The sequence below is a fragment of the Pseudopipra pipra genome, chromosome 4, assembly GCF_036250125.1.
Source record: "Pseudopipra pipra isolate bDixPip1 chromosome 4, bDixPip1.hap1, whole genome shotgun sequence".
NCBI lineage: Eukaryota > Metazoa > Chordata > Aves > Passeriformes > Pipridae > Pseudopipra > Pseudopipra pipra.
This window is the reverse complement of record NC_087552.1, coordinates 49,304,034-49,324,731: the sequence shown is the minus strand read 5'-3', so window position 1 is coordinate 49,324,731 and position 20,698 is coordinate 49,304,034. Positions and strand designations below refer to the sequence as shown.

Here is a 20,698-nt window from a genome sequence, read left to right as displayed (position 1 = left end):
AATTGCAGAAATTCATATATGGAATTTCTGCTGAATAGAGCCTTACAGTAAATGTGTTAAGCTGTTAGTGGTTAACAAAATTAAGTAAAATATAAAATGCATGCTCAGCAACTACCAGTCAAACTCACTGGCATTTATAGTTTTAATATATCCGTTATCAACAGTGGACATTATGCCAGAAAAAGGTAACTCCTAGATTGTAAGAGTTTTTTTTAAAGTTTTAAAAACAAAAGCACAAGCAGCCTCCGTAAGCAAAGTAAACCACAAAACAAAAATCAAGGCAAATATTGCAAAAGAACTGCAATGTTAGATGAAAAATATACAAAACCCAACAAGCAACAGAAAGGTGTGAAAGATGTTGTGAGAACAAAATGACCCTTAAAAACAATCCAAGCAGCTAAACCGGTTTCCTTTTGACTTCATGTTGGTCTACATATTTTACTAATAAGCTTCGGAATTGTCTCTCATACCTAACCAGAATCAGCATTGTGAAGCAGGATCAAAGAATTTACTAACATTTTCAAAATTAATGCATTAGGCAAAATCATGATTCTGTTAACATAATTAAGGAAAGAGCATGTACAACAATTAATGCTACAAGAAAGTCACTTTAAAAAAATCACCAGTTTCTAAGTATCGTGATGTCTTTATCAACCAATTGCTGTTTACAATGCTATCAATGGAAGTCATCAGTTAAAGGGACACTGTAATTTTTTCTTAAAATACGTATCACTGGCTGTAGATATAGTGTCTTTTATGGCCTTGCAATTAATTTTCTATTCATTCAACTAGTGAGTGAGAGAAATTTTGCACTTCCTATACATTCTACTTAAAAGAGCAGACAAGTCACTTATTTTCTCACATGTAATTTTCACATGAAGAATTACAGTCTGTATTTTCTCTGGCATGAACAGTCCTTATTAGCAGATGCTTCTGCAGATTTTACTCAATAGAATCGATAGCCCCCAAAGGGACCACATCTATTTCCAACATGACACAGCATCACAAAAACGTACTGAGTTTAATACAAACAGAGACTTGAAACATTTACTTATTTTTTTTAGAAAAATATTTCAGTGTCCTTTTAAACAGCCAAATATTCATTGTTTATTTGGCATGTGAATTCTGAGAACATACTGGAATAAATACTAGTGATTTGCAACAGTTCCTGAATTGAAAAGGATTCTTACCTTTAGATGTGACAAACAGTTCTGCAGGAAAACGTGCCAGTTATTTAAAAAAAACTGTTTCTGACTGACACACAACAGGCAGGTGATCAATGGATACAAAGCCTATGAGTAGGGGGGAAAAAGAATTGATCAAATGGCTCTTTGAAGACCTCCTAAGTCTTGTACATTGAGACTGAGACACACAGTTGGTCCTTGCCTCTCACTCTCACAGTTTTAGCATTGCATGGCAGCCTTACCCCTGCACTGCGACACGTGTGCCAGGCACAGTGCCCTGGGTACAACCTTCGGGCTGTAAGAGCTCGGGGTGGGAGATGGCGGCAGTGGGACCAAGGTGAAACTCATCCCCTAGCAAAGTCTGACCTTAAACACAGACTGAGAGCAGGTCTCACTCTTTGTACAATAACCTCTTTTCCTGCAACCACAAGATTCAACTCATGAAGTCCTACATGCTGGACAAGTGAACTGCCTTAAAGAATATTCAGGAAAAATATCGTCAACTCAGTAAAAACTGAGGCAGACTTCAAGTTGTCAGAAATGTTACTTCTACTTTTAGTGAGGAAGGAAGAAAAATTTAAGTTCTGTGAATATGCAAACCATGACTTTGCTTTGCTTTGGTAACATAAGATTTAATAATTTAATACATAATGGCGATTGATACCAAATCTGACTGCAGATCATCATGTTATGCAGCAAAATTAAAGAATGAGGATGAATAGGTAAACTGTAATCTTGATGCAAACAACGTTTCTGACTTCATAAATAAAATAACATTTCGAATACTAACATCAACTACTTAATGTTATTCTTAAATAAGGAGTTTAATCACATACAATGATATGTGCTATATATGTTTATATGTTTGTCCCTAACATGAAAGTGAGAATAAAACATTTTAAATTCACTTGCATTTACTGAATATGCCAATTGAAATGAAAAATTTAGCTCTACATCTCCAGCAAAGTGAAGTGAATCAACTTGAAATATGGCTGCCACAGTCAACAAGAATTACCAAATACTGTATTATTAAGAGATAATAAAAAAATGTTGGAAAAAGAAACACAAAGTGTATGAAGAGAGAAGAGAAACAGGCAGGGCTATTAAGAGGCTGCTGTTTTGCTGGGAAAGTCTTGTCTGACACCTCCCTCTTTTAATTAAAGGTAATTTCAGTATACAGACTCCCTGAATGCAAGCTCTTTTTAAGAGACATTAGGTTAAATAACTGTGCAAAACCCCACTAAAATAATCAAGAACAAGCACTGACTTCAAGACAAATCTCACGTGTGGGATAACAAGAGCATATATCTACATGAGGAAATAAAGCAAAACTAGAACAAATGCACATAAACTATAGGAATTTAATTATACTTGAACTGAGATGTTAAGATTTAAATTAACATAGCTGTTAGCTTTTCCTCATATAATGTACTAGCTTAAGAGCCTAAGATGAGCAAAATGGAGAAGTTGAAATATTTCTTTAAAATACCAGTGAATGCTTCTTTCTTGAGCTCAATTCAAAGGTAGTCTGATAAAGCATCTCCACAAAATTTTTCAAACATGGCACATTCACTTCATTTTTAACAGCCTATTAAAAAAAATACACACATTAATGGGTTTAAAAACTTATACAGGAGGCAATTTAAATATAAATTAAGATGTCCATGAATTCAAGACCATTCAAAAGTTAAATCTCACATTAGGTAGGTATTTGAGTGTATTTATCTGAAATACAAACAAAAGCATAAGAAATCATGCCATATATTACAACCATACAGTTAAAACAACAATTAAATCAAATAAAAAAAAAAAACCTCAGCCCAACAAAACATAATACATGTAATTTCATATATTTTAAAAATTATTTTTCATAACTTTTACACTGTTCCCCTCTTCACTGCTCCCCTTTTATGTCCTCCAATACTGAAAAATGAAAATTTAAGAAATTATCCATGGGATTGCCAGTCAACCAACCATTCAAGTAGTCTTTGCTCAGCTTTCAGAATTAATGAAACAGATATGTGGAGCCCTACACCTTTTTTACCCACTCTGTTCTTGCATTACAGAATAGGTTTCCTCCCATAACCCAGACAGCTACATTCTTTATCAAAACCTCTGCAAGTCTCTTAGGCTTCTCTCTGGATACTCAGGATGATCCATTTAAATGTGATTCTCAACCTACTGTTTTATATGGTATTTCTGCTTTATTTATCAAATGGAGGGTTGGGGTGTTAGAGAGGGGATTGGCTTTTTTGGAAGAGATCCTCTGTACTTACAAATTTCCCTACAACATAAGGTAATCTTTTGTTAGATTTATTACTTAAGAGTTATTAATATTATATAAACATTATAACTATATGTATTAACATTATATGTCACGTCCATCTTGCTAAGAACACTCTGAAAACATTCATGATGGGGAAGCATAAAAATAGTATGTATCTCTGTAATGTGTGCAAATCCAAAAAGAAAGAACTGAGAAAGTAGTTATGATTTAAATCACTTCCTACATACCAAATTATTTATCTTTTACTAGTCTTAAGCTAGAAGTTGATCAGTACCCTGCTAGCCCCACAAGAGAAATCAGTCAGTAGTTGCCAGCACCACACTGTTGCTTTGGGATATAATCTTAGGCTTACAGATCAGCCTTAACTTCCCTGCTGTAAAATACGTAAAATATGCCGTGATTTGTCATACCTGCAGGGTCCAAATCAGGATGGGTTTTTTAAAATGCCTGAATGACTAAGCAAGAGAATGACAGTACAGAAGTCTCAATGCTGAAACCTAACAGCTTCCTCACTTAAGCCATTTTCTGTATCCAAGATACAGAAAAATCTACATTCAATCCCCTCCGTTGCTTCAAAAATATTCAAACTTGCATCTCACATCTTCCAAGAGAACGACTAACCTGCTCAACTGCATCTCAGTCTGGGATGAGGCTCTTTGCTTCTATTTAAGAAGCTCCATTTGTACGGAATGATTAGAGACTCAATGAGTCAGAAGGAAAGATCAAGCCTCCCTTACCAACTGTTTAAAGCGCTGAGTCAGGCTGTGCTTGTAGGAAGCGCTGCACACACCACCATGAGTGCCCTGCACAGCCGCTGTGCGTGCCTCCGTGCCTGCCACCAGGGAGTCCCCATTCCCAAATGCTGCTTATGTCTCATCATTGTATGCACAGTTTTCACTATATTTATGATTCTCCAAACTAATATTTGCATTTACCTAAATGTTAGGTACTTTCACTTTGTACCCCCACTCCAACTGCCAAACAACTACGGAGTTCAAAACGACAAAGTGAGTTCCCTCTTTAACAGGATAAGAAATTCTTCTCTAGAAGAGTGTAAGTATGCCCTGGAAAGATCAAAACTTCATCCAATAAACAGCTACCACCAACACCATCTCTTTGTAGTTATATCTTACGAAGAAAGATTGTCTCCTTTCTAATTTAAAAAAAACCCCACAGACAGAAAACAAAAAAACAAACACAAACAAAACCAAACAAAACCAAAACAAAACAAAAAAACCCTTGAAGATTGAGACTAGGGAAGGGAGAGAAGCACTTCCCCATGGCCCAGGGCAAGGCAGACCATTTGAAAGAGGATGTAGAGCTCAGAGAGATTCATCTTTCTTTCCCATGAGCTTGCTCAGATGGGATCCCCACCCGGTGTGCTAGTCTTTTTAGATCCCATCCTACAAAATGAGACCTACATGTCCCAATTCTCCACACATAGCAAGATATGCCCATATAATCAGTTGCAACATGGAGCCATGACCTGCCGTTTTTTGGGACAGCGTGCCAAACACACCTGTTAGCCTGTACTAAAACACACCATCTGCTCATACAACTAACATTTTAGACAACAATCACAGCAAGTATCAATCTACTAATCAATCTAAATTATCTGAGCTTGTGACAAATGGTCAATGTAAGGTATATACACTGAGGCACCATAATTTCACGTTGACCTGTTGAACAAGCTTCACATAACTGAGCAAAGTAACCTGGGAGGAAGGAGAAGAGCCTGTCTTGACTGAAAGCATTCTCACAAGCAGCATTACACATATTACACATGCTGTACATCCAAACACTGTGATGATATTCAGGGCTTTTTTTCTTGTTCTGGGCTGCTGAGTGAAATTTCTACCTTTAGCTTTAAAGCACACACAGGAGACGACTCACTGCTCTTCCACTTGAAGGAGCGGACATATGAATAATCTTTATTTAATTAGCCAAAACCTACATTCTTCTTTCTTGCATAGGAGACCACACTCTCCTTATAAGATGTTACATATCTCAGTTTATTCTAGAAAGAACTTAACAAGTTTCAGCTAATAAAGAAAAGTCAACAGGACCCTTGAGCAAATACTAAACCAAGGAAATTTCAAATTTTAGAGCATGTATAAAATTACACAGTGCTCTGGTGATAAAGGCATCAAGCAAACAGATAATTTTAAAAAGTTCTGAAAAAAGATTGTAAACTAGCTAACACAAACCAACACATTTCCCTTTAAGACTGTGTACGTGCTTGTAATCTACTTAACAGTCACAGAATCCTAGAATGGTTTGGGTTGGAAGGGACTTAAAAGATAGACTAGTTCACACCTCTGCCATGGGCAGGGATATCTTTCACTAGTAGAGGTTGCTCAGGGCCCATTTCAACATGGCCTTGAACACTTCCAGGGATGGGGGACCCACAGCTTCTCTGGGCAACCTGTGCCAGTGCTTCACCACCCTTACAGTAAAGAATTTCTTCCTAAAATCTAATCTAATCCTACCCTCCTTCAGTTTGATGCCATTTCCCTTTGTCCTACTACTACATGCCGTTGTAAAAAGTCCCTCTTTCAGCCTTCTTGTAAGCCCTCTTTAGGTACTAAAAGTCTTTTTGAATCTGTAAAAATGTATTATTTTGAGGATTAATTGAAGCAATTTTAACAATGAGAGCCCAATTGAAAGTGGGAGGAATAGTGGGGCAGGGAGGGATTAAAATACTTACAGCAGCCACAGGTATGAGAATTTCCACAAACAAACCAGCAAGGGCATGTTTTATATCTTTATCTTTTACTTCCAGGAAGTATTGAGCACACTCCTTAGTAAGAAAACATCAGAAAAAATATTTAGAAAAAAGAATACAAATGTAACTCTGCCATAAAACCCTCTAGCAGTATAACATTAATTGCCTGTTTGAATTTAAAAGAATCAATGTGTCTAAGTCAGTCTTATATTCCTTGACAATATCAGTTTTACAAAACATCAGAAACTGTAAAACCCATTTCCCCTGCAATTCACCTCAAGAAATTGAAAGGAGAACATTTGTAATACCAGATAGCTGTTTACTTTCTACTCAGAATATAAAGAATATTCAAAGTATAAATATACACCTTTTTCCTCAGGTTATTCTGAAGCTTTTAAAAAATTAACACTTATCTCTATTAAAATTATTAGAAAATTATACTTTATTTTTATATACTCATTTTCATTTTCAATATGACTTTGCTGCAAAAACAATGTTACAGAGAATTAAATATTCCAGACACTATGAATAATCCATATACAAGTTTGAACATGCAGTCTCTCTAAAAACTTACTGAAGTGGTTTAAAAGAAAAGTGTGTCTTGGCATCTCAGTTGCTAAAAAAGATATATCAAATAATTTTTTTTCTTTAACATACTACTTTCATAAAGAAAATTATTTGATTGCTACACATTTTCATTCAGTCTTAAATAAATTCATATATTACAGGTTTGCCACATTACTGAGACAATTGTGAAAGGTTTCTCCTGCATAGAAACCAATGATTCACACCTCTGAAAACTTATGAACTGAACAGAAAAGGATGAAGGATGGCACAAAAGTAGAGCGAGTGACTGATCACTGCAAGTGTCACTGTAGTTTCATGAGTTAAACAATCAAAATCATGCTCATTTCAGTTTTCTGTACTATTCATTTACCTGCATGAACTGAAATGATGCTTCAAAATCCTCCACGGGATACATCTTTACTCGAAAAAACTTCATTCCCATAATCAAACTGATGATACTTTGTACTATATGAGGACTCTGTTCTTTTTGTCGCAGCTCCTTTAATTCAGTAACAAATTTCTTCCTAACAGCTTGAAACCTAAACAAGGGATAGAGACAACAATTATCTGCATTCTTTATTACTTTTATATGAGGTCTATAATTTTGATATGTTTTCTTAAATCTGTAACAGTAACAGCACCTATAGTAAGAGAAACACAAGTAAGATGAACTCTATACTTAAAATCTAGTCATTTAAGAGTACCTATTATGATCAGCACATTAGAATATACGTGTTAACTAAACAACAATGACTGACTGATACAAGACCTTCTTTTCTTGCACCTACAAGTTGACTGCAAAGCAATTATACTGAAGATTATTTCTTGATTTGTTCAAATTTATTGTGCTGGAACATGAGATAGACACACCAGACTACACCTGACTACACTTGAAACTTACAGTATTAGTTACTGGGGACATTAATAATAGTCACTATATTAAATAGTCTTTAAGTCTAGATTGTTTTTTCCCCAAACACAAGAAGAGTGAGAGACTGAGCTTACTTTGATTGAGCAAGAACCCCTGTCACTTCTGCATATAAGTCTGCAATAATATGCACATTCCCAGTGTTGGTTCCTGAATACCTAAAGAGAAAAAACAAACAAACAAACAACCCACAATAAAAGCAAAAAAAAATGTTAAATACAACTTTGTTCTTCTAAGCCCCAAGCAAGTTTTTAATTACAAAACAAAAAGGTTGTTCCATAGCGAGGCAGATTATTACCACACAAACAATGAAAACCAAACCTAAAATGCATGGGTGATATGTAAAGTGATGCAGTCTCATTTCTCACTTCATAAGAAATGTATTCTGGATAGGAAGTTATTCAAACTCAGACTTCTTATTCTGTCTGGCTGTGTAAATCATTCTGTATATTCTAAGCAAAATAAACTCTGCCTTATATTGAATACAGCTGTGTTCTTTCAAGATATGTTTTCAATCTAAAGATATCAACCAGTGTTCATTTACAGTGTTCACATTCACAAACATTCACATTTTACACATTCACAAACGTGTTACATGTGAGGCAAAGGAGAACAATCACAACAATCAAGCACAAGCTGGAAATACACACAAAATATTTTAAAGTATACAAGTGAAACTTACCCTTCCTTATGTTTAAAGTGCTTAAAAGCCAAGTTTAGAACTTCATGTACTAAAGGATCTGGCACTGGATGAACAGGTATCTGAAATGCAGATATCATTTATATGTATGTATGAAGCAAGTAAACAGTACTGTGAGATGCACCACAGAAATCTCTCCCGCTAGTGTCATCCTTAGCTGGCATATGATAAAGTTAATTGTGCAATACATGAACATTTACATAATCTGGATTGCCATTTTCCTAAATTATTCTGCATGATGGCTCTTATGGATTAAATTAATGACAAAATAAACCACAGTTAACTAAATACTATGAATTTGTCATCAAAATTTATCAGACAAGGTTAACTATGCATCTTTTCACGCTTGCTATTTTGTGTGGTGTTACTACAGATATTATCTCAAAAAACAATTCATCTTGATATAAAGAAAGAAAACAAAACAAACCAAAAAGAATGTAGAAGTGGTGATCATCTCCATTTCACACTTTCTGCAGATGAAAGCATTCAAAATATATACAAATCTTCCTAGCAATAAGTAGCAATTTGGTGAGAACCAAAAGTAAGCATTTATTAGAAGGCCCTTTTTTACTGAGGCTCTCTTTGACATCACCACCTTTCTCAGATTTAGAAGAAAACATTTGTTTTAAAAACCAAATGTAGTCTTTAGAAAAGCACTATATACGATTATGAAGTCATAATATCTTGAAAGTTTCAAAGCAATTTAGGTCGGGACTAGGATAACCCTACTACACATTACTGTTTAAGTGTTTAAGATTTTCACTAAAATAGATTATTCTCTTGTCTATAAAAAACTAAGCACTTACTGATTGAGAATTTCATACTCTTCTGCATCAAGAAAGCTTTTTGTTCAAAAACTTCTGGTTACTGGAACTGGCCATTTACATGCATATTCATACAATGAGCAACATCTAATTCAAACAAAAGATTTCTGTTCCTGTATAGGTCATGTCTGTCACCCTCTCACCATCTGCTCTGTGCCTATTACAGAAAGGGCTGGATCACATCCCTTTGCATCCTCTAAAACCAGTTGTTAAGAATCAAAGAGTGACAGGACTCCCATGAAGAGAGGAAGATGGAGGTAATGTGAATGTAAATGTATTTATTGATAAAAAGCCATCTTTTCTGGCTGTTGGACTGTCTAATTGCAGATTCACATTAAAGGCAGAACACACAAACCCTCCTTTAGATAACTTTTAATACTGAATTGACCAAACGATTCTCTTAAGTGGTGTATCTATGTTTAGTGGCCCGCTGCAGATCCTTATCCTTACCAGAAATACCCTCATCAGAAAAATATCTTTCTTGTCTGGAGTACATACATGAGAGACTCATCAAACATGTCTTGAAGACCAAACTTTTGCACCTTTCCTGACATCTGAATCACTGGCAACATGGTTCTACTCAACAGAAAAAGTAGTACCCATTCAAAATACAGAAGCCACCCATACAACCCTGCAATCCTAAACAATCTATTTCATTTCCATTTTTCTTTTGTACTGATTGAAAATTTAGACAGGGAGAGAGCATGAACTAAAGATTTTCTGTAAAACACTAACACATAAGAGTTTGATGGTTTTACTACTGTTCTCTGCATATCTGTGCATGCAGTATGGGAATATTATTTTGGATGATTAGTGGGTGTCTCAGAGAAGGACAGGCAGCTCTTTCGTTTTAGTGTTTTCATTCTCCCCCTGTATCACAAACATACCATACACAACCACGTAAACACAAATCTCCCACAAATTATTTGCAAACTAAAACAGCCCTTGCTTTACTTAGTAGAGAAAAAGTAATTTAATTTTCATGTACCTACACTTAAAAGACACAAACTACTTAAGTACATGAAGTTTGCTCAATTCCACTCATGTTTCAACATTTCTTACATTAATGTTTTTCTCCACTCAAAGAACGTGAGAAAAAATGCTGCTACTTGAAGCCAAACCTTATCCTCTTGTCCAAACACCCATGCAAATTTTATATTAACAGAAATTGTAACATTATCTAACACACTATAAGGCCAAGCAAAATTACATGCCCTTTCTAATATTTTTGAAGTGACATTTTAATCTTGTCATTCAATGACTGCACACTGTATTTCAAAAACATTTAAGAAGACAAAAGGTACTTAACATAAATAAAGTTATTTTTTACAGTTTTTCTTTTTGCAGCACATGCAGTTTTCCAAGACATATGAACTGAGATAATGCAGACATGTAAAGAAAAGACAGGAGAAGCCAAAGGCTTTATGTAGCTGAGAGGATAAAGACAGCCTTGCATATACTCATCACAGAAATGCTCTAGTTTTTAATATAAAAATTTAAAGGAGACAATAAAAATCAACATTAAAAGCAAAATTTTAAAATTAATTTGCCAAAGCAAAAGAGCTTACCTGTTTTAGAACCTCTATTAAAACTAAACAAAAAATGAAATCTACAGCTAAGTCCCTCCTTTCAAGTAGATAATCTCTTTCACGTTGTTGCTCATCCCTAAAATAAGAAATCAAGAACACAGGTATCATACACAAGACTGAACACAAATGTTGCAGAGATAATTATAGCATTGCCTTTCATGTAATCATTGTTGCACATGGATATAAAATGGATAGCTGGAAAGGGACCTGTCAATAACCAAAACAATTTGAAAAGGGACAAACTAGCCTGGAATTACCAGTATCCAACCTCCTTCTGTACATCCAAACCAAAACCATTAAGTCACTTTATGCTTATCATCAGGCACACTGAATACACTACCTCAAAGAAGTCTGTGCTCTTTCCACATGGATTTAGGTAATGACAGGTCCAAATGCAACATCCTTGTCACAGAAGTCCAAAGCACACTTTTTTTTTGAGAAAGCACACAAAAATCAAGCAGACTTTTGCAAGGAAAACTCTTACCCCTTTGATTTTGTGCTTGACCGAGGTCTGTATTCGTAAGATTCATCTTCTGTTCCATTCTGACGCCTGTACCAGTCAAACAAGGTGCGTAGTAAGGAGGGGAGACAGTGCTCTGCTACTGAGCTCATGGAGCTTATCAACTGAAAAAGAAGTAAAAAAAATACTTTAGCACAATAAAGCAATAAAAAACCTAGAGTTATAATCATTCTTTCAAATTGTTTTTTAATGGAACTTCACAAAGTAGCAACTTTATATTCATATTCACCTGGGACAATTACTGTAAATATTGCACACTAAGTCCATTATTATAATAAATATATGCAGACAAAGTGTTCCGAAGGTCACAGGGATTACAGAACAACAAATTTATACAGATAATCTGCATAAAACCATTGAGAAAACAGCAGAGATTTTAGGATGTCCCTGAATGTTGCTGTACATATCTCTGAAGCATATGTACCTCCACATTACAAAGGACACACAGATGTAATCCTCCTAAACTGAGGAGTATGTAACCTTCAAAAACCTACTTCTTTAGTTATTATATAAACAAAAATGATAGCCTTTTATATATTCTAAATTAATTTTAATACATTTGACTGATGTAGATCTCAAGCTACATTTACTTTCAGCATAACTCCCCTATCTACTGCTTTCTTTCAGAAAACCCATACAAGTAGTAAACTTATGTATGAAACAAATGTGGCAACAGAAACCATTATGGAAGGAAGACTTCAAGATGTTATGAAACCTAAATTCTCTTAACTTCCTTTAACTAACAACTTTAACAGCACTCCTAAGTGCCCAAGCTTGGAAAGGAGAATGACTGAAGACAGCATAATGCCATTATAAACTCCCTTCTAGGTGGCAGCAGGGAGCAAGCCCATCCCCAAAATACAGGCTGGCAAAGGAGAGTTACCACATTGCTCACTGACGCCATGTATTAATTACCTCTTGCATCTTTCAAATAAGAGTTTTCAACAGAATCCATCCTCTTACTATAATTTATCTATTACTCCCTATTCCAGAAAACTAATATAAGATCAATACCATTATTTCTTTGTCCTCACTTGAAATATCTTGGGTTTTCTCACTTGAGGAAGGGATGGGGACAGGTTAACCCGAGGGAAACCTCAGGAGGACCTCTTTCAACCTTCTGAATGCTTTACTCAGCTTGTTAACCAGTCAACTAGCTAAGTCACAAGAATTAAATAGCATTCTTGACTCTCTGAAAAATCCTTTAATTATATAAGCAAATGGAGAAGCTTCCTCAAAATAAGTAAAATAATATTCTTATTCTGTAAACTCATAAAATTTTAAATTTAAGTATACAACACAAACTACATTTGTTCCAGATCTGAATATGAACCAGGTTTCATTAAGATTTTTTTACAAGAATGATTAGATTTTTTTTTCCTATTATTATTGTCTGTCAATAGGACACTAACTAGAAAAAGATTCATTGGAAAAACTAGACATGCCTGTTGCAGAAGGGTCATGTACAATGAGCTAACTGCACAAAAAGACACAGGCAGTTATTGCAGGCAACACAAAACCATACAAAGCCTTTTTAACATAGAAAAAACCCAGAAGGTAGAAATATTCTGTAGGATTATTATAATGCCTCAGAACAAAGGCTAAATGTTAAGAATTCCTTCATTCTTATACTACTATATGTTGAAATCTTTATGACTGCTTTGCAAACTGTGTTTTAATCCTGTTTCTTTTGCACCAACATCCATAAAAAATAAATACTCAATCAACCAGTCAGCATACAGCAGACTTCTAAAAGTGGACAGTAAAAACGACCTCAATATTACCACTTAAAAAATATTTTGTGATCTGAAATAAATCAGTATATGGTGAAAATGAATGTGGATAAATTAAGAGAATTTTTTGATGTGGCAGGGGTCTGACAAACCACCTTGGGAAAAAAACAATAGCAAAAATCTGTGAAGAAGGAGAAGAGCAAAGAAAACCAAATTTGAGACACTTGTGGGCTACTATTAAAACCCTTACATTTCAATAAGTGGAAATATCAGAAAAATAGAACTTAAATGACTCATTTGTACTGATCAAGCTTTGAAATATCTTCGCTGAGATTTCATGCTCGAGGAATGCCTGCTGCTTGCATCAGCTTGGGATACTCAAAACATCTTCACTGATCTCACTCTAGCCACTAGCAGCAATCACAAGTTAAAAGCATCAATATATTTTAGGGGAAAAAATAGAAAACAACAGAACAAACCCTTCTCATGAGTTACTAAACTGAAGACATTAGACTCAGCACAAAATCATCAATGAAACCGGAATTCTTAAAATAAAAGCTAAACTTGATGAAGAAGAGATCTATCACAACCACACCAATCCAAAATGTATTTTGCCTTCAGAATTTACTGTCAATTCCCATATCCCAAATAACCTAAACACTGGGTAACACATTAATTTCTCTTTCTCTAAAACTAATGGATTCTCTTTCCCTAAAAACAATTCTATATCCCATACATTGCACAGAGCTATGTTCATACAGCAGCTACACACACAACAGGACAGGAATACATAAAGTGAACACTTAAGTTACCCTGTGCTGTCAATGTAAAATGACTCTACAAAGCAATTCTAACTCCCTTGCCCTCCTTCTGAACTGATAGGTTTATTAGCAGAATAAAAAGAAGCAAGTTGCATTTTAAGCTTTACTAAACTTGGATTTTGCTGCAAGTTTACAGAGTTTATTAATATTACTACCATTCACAGATGTTCCAGTACTTAGGCAATTTACCTTGTCTTCCACAGAAACAAGCTGTATCACATGCAGTGAAAAACGTGATTGGTAAAGTTCTAAACCCAGAAACTACTAGCATTATAATACATTTACCTCTTGAAATGAGAAGTCAGTTTTATATAACAATTACTTATTTCCTGACAAGTTTTGCATCCTTAACATTCTAATGAAGACACTGGAATTATCAGGAAGATGACATCTTTGCTCATATTATATACCTGCTAAGCAGAACATAAGCTATTATTTATTTAAAATAATTACCATACTGCTTGGATACTAAATTCAGGATCATCATATAAAAACAAATAAGAATCTCTTATATAAAACATACTTTATTTCTTATATATTTCTATATTATGCCTACATTGAAATCAGCAATCCAGACAAAGAGCTCCTGCAATACCCAAGAGGACAGGGCTGCACTAGTCATCATGACATATATTTCAATTCCTCAGAATTAAAAAGCAAATCCTGCTCCAGTCTTAAAAGGCCACAACACATTGCTAATTGCTGCACATAACATACCCAGCAGCACAGTGAGAGGTAAAAGGAGAAAGATGAAAAATTACAGTAAGATGCTAGTGCCCAAATGCTATGGTCAAAATCCTGATCCTGAAAACATTGCTCAAGTTGTGCCTAATCATGACCAAGTCTGAACCTCAGACACATCTGCTTTCAGTTATTGAGACAGCCAAGACAGGCTTCTGTGTGATCATAAAGTTTTAGTGTCTTAGGACAAGAGTAGGAAATTGCCAAGTCTGATTCCTACAACAAACAAAAAAAGAAAAATACAGGCTATTTCAGTTTCAAGCTGTACAAGCAAAAATATTTTAAGAACTGCAATATATGCTCTATCAAAAAATTCCTGTCCGGTAGCTTCTTGATGTGCTAGGAATGATAAAGGGAAAGTGCTGGTACTAAAATGAAAATTTTTAACAGTTCACAAGTGAAGCAATATACAAATTTCCTTCTCATTTTCCAAAATTTCATTTTAGCTAAATTCAAATTTTTGTTCCAAATAAGACCTCAAACGACAAATAGAAGAACTGTAACGTTTGAAAATTAAAAACTATTGATTATGTACACTTGGTTTTGATTGCAGCCCTTTTGGTCTGGTTCTGTTTCAAAAATTACTTATAATCCCACTAAAAAGCTATTTTACTTTTTCATTGTAGGGACAGGCAACACGTCTTCCTCCTCCATCCCTCTTCTCCTTGCTTACTGAGCTGCGAGAACAAGTGTTAATTAGATACCTCCTAGTCCCTGAGTCCCTCTTGTGTTCCAATCATGTTCTCTTTATTCACAAAGTACAACAATTACTAGTTCACACACTGTATCAGTAAAGCCACTTTTTGGATCTGAATTCCTAGCTCCAGGAAAACCTCTGGGTGAACAAGGTTGGCCCAGCAACAGCTCTAGCTTCTCTGCTGGATGCTGCGGCCGTGCACTCTCGATCCTCCTCACTCCCACACTTTGCCAATCTCTTTTTTAATCTGTAATCTTCTGCACTGCTGGAGAATTGTTCTTAATAAAGGTTTCATACATCAAGCAATGAAGAGAGAAGCAATCTTAATTCCTTTTGCCAAACAACATTCAAAATTCCCTATCAAAATTCACAATCCTTGTCATCATAAGGCAGTCATTCAGCTCTAACTCTTTAAAGCACTTATTCAGTAGCATTAAAATTCAGATCTTATTGAATCCAAAGTAGATTACAAATAACAAAAGAACAAAATAAGAACTCATACACATACACACACACATATAGAGACACAACTAACACAAATTAAAGTACTGTATTTTCAGGAAAACTAGTTTATTTCTATATCACAAGATTTTAAAATTCACATGCTTTATTTTTTTACTTCTCTTCATTCAGCCTATTTTTAGAACCTCATGGCTACTAATGATTTATAAAAAACAACCTTAACTGAGGAAAAACATGACAGTAGGAAGGGGGAGCCAGAGCTAGTAGAAAAATTAGAAACAGTACTCATTTACATATTTCCTTAGATAATTCCTATCATTCATATTATTTAGCTTTTGGTCATCTACAACATACTGCAGTTAACAAAGAACTTATAGCCTTCCCCCTTACCCATTTCCCTTGCTTATGAGTAAACATTCATCTCAGAAATAAAGGCAGCAGGTTAGGTTAGAAGATATTAAAAGACTATGTGAGGTTTGTGGTGGTGGATTTATTTTTGTTTTTCTTTGAAAAGAAAATTATACATCAACTATTACATGTTACTATTAGGTTCTCTTTTGGGAGGAGGGAAAAAGGTGCATGGATGGCTGTTCATTGAAAAGTAAAGGCAGGTCCACAGATTTCACTGCAATGTCTAATACTTATATCCAAGTAGTAATGGAAAGCAGGAAACAAAAATTCAGTTACAGAAGATATGGACAGAACATTAAACTTCATACAGCAGATGTTATTCAGGAACAATTAAGAACAGGAACTGGCAATTAATGAAGCTTCATCTGAATGATGCCTCTCCACTGCAAGGAAGTACTTATGGGACAAAATCATGCCCATACTACTGAAGAATTAGAAATAGAGAGAATAAACAATAAAATGAGTGAAGAGTCATTCCTGGTACAGTTCCCTTATAGTAAGTGAAATAGAATTACCTCACAGTGTGTTTATATTTGCAGTAAAGGACAAAGTAACATTTTGAATCTAACTTATGCCTTCTGCCACAGAATCAAAAAGTCTTCAGTAAAAACCATGTTGTCAAAATTAAATTAACACTATTTCTTTATAAAAACAGAACCCCAAAGTCTGAAAAAATAAGTGATAATAGAAATAAATTAAAACATTTTGTCCTCTACCACATTTCAGCATCTTTCCTCCACCAGCTTTCACTGCCACCTTCATTTAATTATTCTAGCAGTTTCTTTCTTACTGTTATATTCTACAATGGAAAATAAAGTCTAACATTCAAGGTCTAAATCTTCTGACACAGATTCAGACGTAGATGTTCCAAGTTATGACAACAGTGGAATCACTATCCTACAAAAACAGAGCCCACATTAATCCAATTAAAGTTGTCTTCAATTACATGCCTCCTACCTGATCAAACTGAAGATCTTCACCTCTTTGAAGAGATCTGGACAAGAGCTTTTCCTATTAAAAGAAAAACAAACATAATTTTCACAACGCAATTGACTGCTACCAAAGCTAGATTCCTTCTTTCTCAGTTATATTACAGAAAAAAGAAATAACTTTTAATGTAAATGTTTGCAGTATTTTTCAGCTAGAACCATTTCTGAAGATGTGAGGTGTACTCACAAAAACTAATTTGGTGGCTAAACAGTAATAACATTAGACTGACAAACAGAAGATGTCAAAGGCCTCTCCCAAACAACAGGGCCTACAGCAGTGTGCTCAACAGGGATAGCTGGGGGTGGGTGCCATGTGTAACTCAGAAGGAAAGCCATTGCCATCTGAATTAACAAGTGTATTTATGTTCATATAAGGCAGCTCTTCTAAGTTACAATAATAAATTTTAAAATGTCTTCACAAAAGGCAGAGATAATTGTTCAGTGCATTTCTAATCCACTCTTTCCTTGAACTGCAATGAAAAATAAGTAGAAAACCTAGTACAAGAAAAAGGGAATGTTAATTATCACTTGCTTTACATCTGAAGTAAGTTTGTAAGGTACAGAAAAGTACTAGAATTTAATTATTACAATACTTATTGCTACCAGTATCATAAGACATACTGCTCTGCTAAAAGCAAAGTTAAATTATATTCTTGGCAAAATAATTTAGTGAGGATTAAAGCATTAAGGAAACAAAATACTCATGAAGTGTAATAGTAAACAGCAATTCTTACTAGTCACAGTGTAGAGTACCAAATTATACACTAATAAGAAACTGAAGTTCTATACCTTGCTAGGGTAATATGGAAAGTAAAAAAAAAAAAAAAAAAAAAACCCACAAAAAAAAAAAGAGAAAATAAGAAGGAGGAAGAAAAGAAGAAAAAAACAGAAGGAGAAAAAAAAAGGAAAAAAGGGAAGAAAAGGGAAACAAAAAAGAACACTGAGTTCCACACACTGGCTCTGAGGGTCAATGATTTACAGTAAGCCAAGAGCAGCAGTAATGGCTTTAAGGGAACACGGAACACTACAAAGCAGTAAGATACAGAAAGATCTGATAAGCATTTCTTACTATCATAACAGATTTTTCCCTACTCTTCACTTTATAATAGTATAAATAAGTCCAGAATGTTATCTTTGACAAGGAAAGTAGAAAAAGTACTCAGGGTAAGGAGTTAATAGCTCGCATGAGATTGCAGTAAAGCAAACAAAGAAGTTTTCCGGAGCAAGGTGAGTCCAGTAGCAAGCTGGAAAAGCTGTTAGCTTGCCTGCTCTAGAATGTAAAAGGAGGTGTCAGCAACACTGATAGCCAGTACTGCTCTCAACTGTTTGTGTCTGGGTTAGCACAAAGTAACTCAGTAGTTTAGTATGAGACAACACTCATGCTGTCAGGTTGTTGACAAAAGCTTGGAAAGCTAACACCGCTTGGTGACAAACACTTGCAAGGCTGCAAGAAACAGACTATATCTCAAACAGATAAAAATTCATACTGCATGCACCAGCTCCAAGATTCCAAATGGCAGCTTATTTTTTATTGTCCTAATTGTAATCTTGAAAATACAACATAATTTCTGACATTTTCTGCTATGAGTGCAGCTGCATTTGGTGCTCAAAAAGACACAATATCTGGCAACTATTACAGCCTCTGAAAACTTGAATTCAACATTGCCCAGGCAAAAAGCATCTGCCTACTCTGAAAGTACAATCTGAAATAGTATAGATACCAATTCACAAGCCAACTTCACTTCCTATAATCCAAAGAAAGCTACTTAATTATCTAGGAAAACACTACCATTTATGTACACTTCCAGTATGCCCAAATAAATATCTTAAGAAGAAGGTGGTTTCAGGAAAATGCATTTTCATGGCTAGGCTTCGCGAACGAAGATTTGGGAAAATGCATTTAATATTCTGAAATAGCTCTATTTGTTGATCAACTGATTAATTAGTCAGTGTTCCTTCACTGTGTATTCAAAAGCAAGGGGGGAAAGGTTTCATTTTCTTCTTTCATATTCATATTATTTTACATGTAAAGTCTGTTCAAAATACTGTTATGAGAATTGACATTTTGAAGTTAATACTAAAAGCTCCAGAAACCACTCGCAAAGTAGAATTCCCTTCTAACTAGCACTCCTCCTTCCCTTTTTTAATAAGGAAATGCCTACTGCAGGTGAATTCATGTTATCTGTACTATGCTTTTAGATAACCTGCACAAATAATTGTTATCTGCAAAGCAGAAACACAAGAAATGTTCCACTCTAGACAAACACTGTATCATTGCTAAATAAGCTGAAGGAGAATAACTAGAAAACTATTTCCTGAGAAGACAGATAAGTGATTTTCCTGTAAAAAGATGGGAAAAGTCAGGTTTCTTAAGTCTTCTTAGGATACGATGCCTCAACATAACATATTTCCACCATAATACTACAAAATTATAGTACAGGTGAATAAACTATGTGTTTATTATACCCATTGTATGTGTCTAAACCCAAACATTACTAAGGAAAAGAATATCAAATCAAAGAAGTGAAATAATAACCTGTAAGTCTTTAGACAAAGAAGTTGAAAACCATGTCAATGGATAGCAAACTATTTTTAAGATAGTTCTGGAAGTTTAGCTTCCCTCACATAATCTACAATAATTGAGGTACTTCTGTACGTGAATTGTTGATATATTTTAAAGAGTTTCAGTATCAGAAAGAATGAAGACCTTACAAGTTCATAACCCTCCCTATTGTGTTTCCTCAGCACTAAGGATCTTAACTGTTAAAAGGTAAATATCACTGTAGTTAATGTAACACTGACCAAACAAAGGTGACATAACCAAACAATACTCTTGAACCCAGTCACAGGTTTATCAAGGCCTTTGTATTATTTGTATGGCTTTAAAATTTATTTTCTTCTAATATCTTCTTTTACCTCTGCTTTGTCATGGCCCCAGTCATCTCACATGATTTACAAAAATCTATCCAACAGCATAACATAGAGGTTTGGAAACTTTAACTGAATTAATAATTTAAGATTTATTTTCCTGGCTTCCTGAAGTTCAGCGAGAGATGAAAACAATAGGTCTACATTTATCTTTTACAAGTGAAATGAAAAAAACCCCAACACTACTCCATTAACCAAAGGGCAGTTTGCATCCATTGTGTACAGGAGAAATGTCAACATAAGGCAGGCAGCAGAGATCAGGATGTAGGCAAATGTGTGTGTGCTGTGCAAACAACTGCACCCATGGAAAAAGGTACCACCTGTTGGCCCCTCTCCAGTATTCCCTGGCACCCATCCTCTGGTGGTTGGCACACCTCAGCAGGGTGGCTCAGGTGTACACAGCAAACCAGTGTACTTCTTTTGTCCTCTCAGCTGCAAGAAAGAAACCAGACAAGGGAGATGCTGCCTTGCCTCTTGCAGCTCACAGGCTGGGCAGCACCTGCATCCTTGCCCCAGTGGCAGTGCAGACCACAAGAAGCACCGTGCTGAAGAGATGTGGTGTGCTGAACTGTACTTCAGACAAGCTTTTGAA

At 35.1% G+C, this 20,698-nt stretch overlaps 1 protein-coding gene across 13 annotated transcripts in view; it reads right to left on the bottom strand.

Annotated features, from left to right (window-relative positions):
- Positions 1–20,698, bottom strand: part of FRYL (FRY like transcription coactivator) — a 161,152-nt gene that overhangs the window by 70,894 nt on the left and 69,560 nt on the right. For all 13 annotated transcript variants that reach the window (XM_064653933.1, XM_064653936.1, XM_064653945.1 and 10 more), the window contains 9 exons: positions 17,147–17,200; positions 11,289–11,428; positions 10,784–10,880; positions 8,374–8,453; positions 7,769–7,849; positions 7,134–7,302; positions 6,179–6,271; positions 2,674–2,772; positions 1,191–1,292 (listed from right to left, as the gene is read on the bottom strand). In XM_064653933.1, coding sequence (XP_064510003.1) covers positions 1,191–1,292; positions 2,674–2,772; positions 6,179–6,271; positions 7,134–7,302; positions 7,769–7,849; positions 8,374–8,453; positions 10,784–10,880; positions 11,289–11,428; positions 17,147–17,200 — 915 coding nt within the window. The remainder of the gene's footprint in view (positions 1–1,190; positions 1,293–2,673; positions 2,773–6,178; positions 6,272–7,133; positions 7,303–7,768; positions 7,850–8,373; positions 8,454–10,783; positions 10,881–11,288; positions 11,429–17,146; positions 17,201–20,698) is intronic.